Source organism: Primulina eburnea, chromosome 3 (genome assembly GCF_022965805.1).
Source record: "Primulina eburnea isolate SZY01 chromosome 3, ASM2296580v1, whole genome shotgun sequence".
In the NCBI taxonomy this organism is placed as follows: domain Eukaryota; kingdom Viridiplantae; phylum Streptophyta; class Magnoliopsida; order Lamiales; family Gesneriaceae; genus Primulina; species Primulina eburnea.
The window spans coordinates 24049729-24054452 of NC_133103.1; the positions used below are offsets into that span (position 1 = coordinate 24049729).

Below are 4724 nucleotides of genomic sequence, written 5' to 3' on the forward strand. Positions count from 1 at the left end.
AAAATCAAGCATTCAACGTATTTTTCATTTTTACTAAAAAAAAGTAATATATGTGATATGTATAGGTTTAAAAACATGCTAAATTTATGATCAGGGTGATGCCAAGATTGCTAACTCTACCCGAGGATGACCACGCATAAATCATGATTCAAGGGTTCTTAATCAAGCTTTGTATGACCTAGTCTAACCCTTACTCAGCTCGGTCATAACAGCGTGTTAAAACCCAAATGAAACAATAGCGCTAAAACCAAAGCCCCTCAAACCCATGACTAGCACCTAGGCGCTGACACTGTGGCGCTGCAGCGCCTGGTTAGCGCCTAGGTGCCCGACATCAGCGCTGCAGCGCTACTTGTTTGAAGACCAGGCGTTGCAGCGCATGAAAGGCAGTGTCGCGGCACTAACCCTGCGACAGGAGAGCTTCCCTGACACCTCAATGCCAACTTCTACCGTACACTCAACCAACCCGAACCAGCCTCAAACCGGATCGACCTAACCCCAGTCTCACAGCCCTATGCACGCTGCAAGACGCGACAATCCGCTAGCCACCGAAAGAATGCACCTGCGGCTACCCTAGCACCCACGTGCATGATCGGCTTCAGGACCAAGTCCAGCAGTGTTCGAGCCATCTTAGACCATGTCTCAGATCCACCAGGGTCTGGTTCATGGTTAGGGACGGTCCTTGCACTACCGGTTCGCTCATATCCACCGATCTAACCAAAACAAACCCTACTCGATCGATTCACGCCTAGCTACCCTTTCACTCGGCCAATCCGTGACTCCATCTCATAAATCCCTTATTTATAGACATGTTCAACACCCTAGCAACGTAGACCATAAGACCCTTGCACAACCATCCAAGAAAAACGTGATTTTGCACAAAAGTCATGCATTATTCCATGAAAAACCATACGAAAACGTTAGCTCATGCTAGATCAAAGATTATCTCCTGCAAATATACATATAACAGCATACACAGCGGGAATGATGAGAAAAAAGGATGATACAAGGCGTGCCTTAACATTTAGACGCTAGAAAACTTGAAAGTCTACGCGAGGGACGTGAACCGGCCGGAGAGGTGGGGAAGCCTTTTTCTTGAAGAAAAATCAAAAGCCGAAGCTTGATGCTGGTTTCCTGCTGAAAAACGTGGGGAGTGGCTGCTGGAAAATGAGGTGGGCGGCCAAGGGATGATAAGTAGGTTTAGGGTTTGGTTAGATGAAGTTTAGATTAATAAAATATGCACTAATGGGTCCTAATTAAAATTTAAAATGGTTTTAAGCCTATTAAGCATTAAAACAAAATCATCAAGCCCAATAATACTCCCGAAAAATATTTCGTTTAGGTACGTTTTTGAAAATATTGCTCGAACCCTCAAAAAATCCTCCGAATCGATAAAATTTGTGTACCAGTTAATAAATATGACCCGGCGAGTAAAAATACTCAACCAAGGCTAATTTTTCAAAATTATACTTAAAAACACGCCATAATAAATAATTAAAAATAAATACTCAATAAAAATATTATTCCTGATTATCCCCGGTCTCTGTTACTCGTTTTAGCGCGAAAAATGCATCTAGACACTCTAATGCGTGAAACTTAATAATAATCATGAAATAAACCATAACCATGCAGTGATCATGCATTAAATGCATAAAATTCATTAAACACATATTTAAAAAAGCTTTATATTGCATGCAGTCGGATTACGTAGTTCGAATTTCCTGAACTTTACAAAACTACTTAATTAAAGTACACTAAACTAATTTATCCAAATATGACCATGCCATTTCATAATTATTTTCATATGCTTTTTGGGAATTATAAATATGGTGTTTAATTAAACAATATCCCCCAAATTTGACCAGTTCAAAAGCAAAATCTCATAATGTACAAATCCCAATAGTCAAAATCCCACCAAATCTCCTTCGAAAGTACCCCTAGGTGAGGTAGAATTCAACTCCAGTCACGTTCAATTGCCTCAAAATTCAAAAAACAAAGGTCTCACACCACCTATGCTTGCACTTCCAACAATGTCAATCCAATCAACATATTAATTTTTTCCCTATTAAAACTGTATATATTAATTATACTCCATATAATCCATTGTTTCAATAAATTTAATTTCATTGCCTAAAATTATATATGACAAATGGCCGACAAATTTTTCATCCCCTCACATGCAAACAAATTCTACACTTTACTCTATTTATTGATATTTCCCCCACACCAGTCCTTTTCCCTTCCTCTGCTGGAAAACTCACCACTATGAAAATTTGAATGTAAAAACAAAAAGTTTGGGACAAAAGATTATGTATGAAATATTAAAATATTATTACTTGTGTTCTCAAGTTCTTGGCTTCGTCTGCATAAAATGCCAACCATCTGTGCCTCTCTGAACAGCCCCAGCCAGATTTCCATGCCCCACCATTCAAACAGACAAAATACTAACATATATGACTGATGCATGACTACGGTTCATTTTTGTCGCCAATTTGATGTGTTTTAACCCATGAAAATTTAATTTAACTAAAAGAAAAAAGAATCCAAGATGGCAAGGCATCTAACAATATGATCATACACATATTATTGGAACATATATTTATGAAATGTTGATATCTAGTCTATGACAAATTTGAAATAATAATAAATATGGAAATAAGGGAACTTGGTTGGATGATAATATCAGAAAATTGCGTAACTCTGGGAATTGGTTTTCTTCGACACAGGCTCTGGTGAGGAGGAGACAGATGCAGTACTCCTTACTGTCCAGGAATCGTTTGAGCTTTGCAAGCCGATCAAGACATCCAACACCCCATTGGGAGTGCAAGGCGATTATCCGAACTTAATTTTGTTGTTTGAGTAGAAGTGCGCACTTGTGGGCTGTGGCCACATCTTGTATGAACCTGCAGGACTGTTCCACTTTTTCCTGTAATTTCGTAGTTTTTTTTTATAGCTTTTTTAGTTAAATTTGTGGGGGAAACGGAGATTTGAACAATGGTTAAGAGAACAAATGGTAAGGATTTATACTTTGTTTGTTCCAAATATGTTTATTAGTTGATCTTGATATTGCACTCCAATGGTGGGCTCAACACTATTTATAACATACAGCATTGTAGCAGTGGCCAATGCAGAAGGTAGGTGGCAAACGAATCTACAATCTGCGAGTGATTTTATACATAAAAAGTTAGAAAATACACAAACATGTTGAGCAAATTCATTTAAAGAAGCATTATTGAAACATAGGTTCCAAAAAAAATCCAATTTCCTACCACAAATAATGGAAAGAAGCAGGCTCTCGGATCTCCTCAGGAAATCTTTAGAGAGAGAGCTCTTTGATCCAAGATTCCTCGAAATGTAATAAAGAAATGAATGTGGGGTGACTGGATTCATCTTCCATTCAAGTGTGGAAAGAACCAAAAGCTCCATTCGTTGAATGGTTTTTGAGTCAAACGCATACTTGGCCTCCTCCACCTAAAATATATATATATTTTAAAAAAATTAAATCCAACCATACCTCATAAGAACTTATAAAAATCAGCATCCAGAGGAAAAAAATTGTTCACATTCAACATACTTGGAGGTCTAAAATTAGAGGCACTTGAGTCTCCTCAACTTTGGCAGCCAAAGAAAGACAAGCCACAGCAACAAGTTGATTCATCCATGGCCTCTCTGTGTGAGACTGAAAACTGTAGAGAAACCTATCCAAATAGTTAACTGCATGAACCGCAGTGAGAGCAGAGAAGGAGTAATACGCAGCAACCTTAAGAATCCACTCCACTGCCTCAGCCCTAGATGGGCTCGGCTCAAATCCGCTGCACACTTGATTCACCTTCTCTTTGGCCAGTAAACATTTCAAGTCTTCATCTTCGCTCAACCAGTTGTTCTCCAAAAAACCCACAAAAGATTCAGGATTTAACTTATGGTCAGGGTCCCAGACCCCTTCTTCAAAATAGGTTTTTTCTATTATAATTTCTTCATAATCATTACTATCACAATGCTCTTCCTCGCAATGCAAAGAATCGAGGGCTAACAATGGGTTTAGTTGATGAAAAGACACCATCTTCCGAGAAGAAGAGTTTCAAGGCGTGCATTCATTATAGAACAATAAAGGGACAAAGAGCGATAAAAAAAGAGTGGCCTTGAGATGTGCTTTGAGCCATCCCAATAAGAGAAGTGGAGCAAGGTGGAGACTTCGAAGAGTGAGAGGAGCAAGCAGTAGCTTGGCTTATATTTTGTTTTGTTGGATTATGTGGAGGGGTAAGTAACTCGGTTTAATCGAGAGAATCGACCGAAACTAACAAAATCAGATTTTTGTTCTGTTCAATCGGTCGATCGGTTTATTTTTTTGGTCAAATCAGTTTAGTCAGTTCGATGCAGGTTTTGAACAAGAAAAATCCGATGTATATATATAATTATTATTGAGCCTGACTTTTTTATAATTTATATTTTTTTTATTGAGTTTTAAACAAAAGTTTAATCTATACATATTGTAAAAGTGTGAAAAGGTCAAAGTTTTTCCATTGTATATTGTCAAATTTGTCCTTGTTTTGCACACACTTGAGTAATTTAGTAAGGATGTTTTAGTAAAATCAATTATTATGATAAGGTCAAAATTGACAAACTACGTATTTATTTAGTAAGGATATTTTAGTAAAATCAATTATTATGATAAGGTCAAAATTGACAAACTACGTGTTTGTTGGATAAATTCTATGAATACTTTGAAT

The 4724-nt window shown here is 37.6% G+C and overlaps 1 protein-coding gene across 1 annotated transcript; it reads right to left on the reverse strand.

Moving 5' to 3' along the window:
• Window positions 1-2524: 2524 nt before the first annotated feature.
• Window positions 2525-4211, reverse strand: LOC140828425 (cyclin-D3-2-like). The gene is made up of 4 exons (XM_073191394.1): window positions 3572-4211; window positions 3267-3468; window positions 3025-3155; window positions 2525-2923 (listed from the first exon to the last, which is right to left on the reverse strand). Exons 1-4 carry the CDS (start codon window positions 4055-4057, stop codon window positions 2840-2842), a joined length of 903 nt encoding a protein of 300 aa, XP_073047495.1. The 5' UTR covers window positions 4058-4211; the 3' UTR covers window positions 2525-2839.
• Between the last annotated feature and the right edge of the window lie 513 nt (window positions 4212-4724).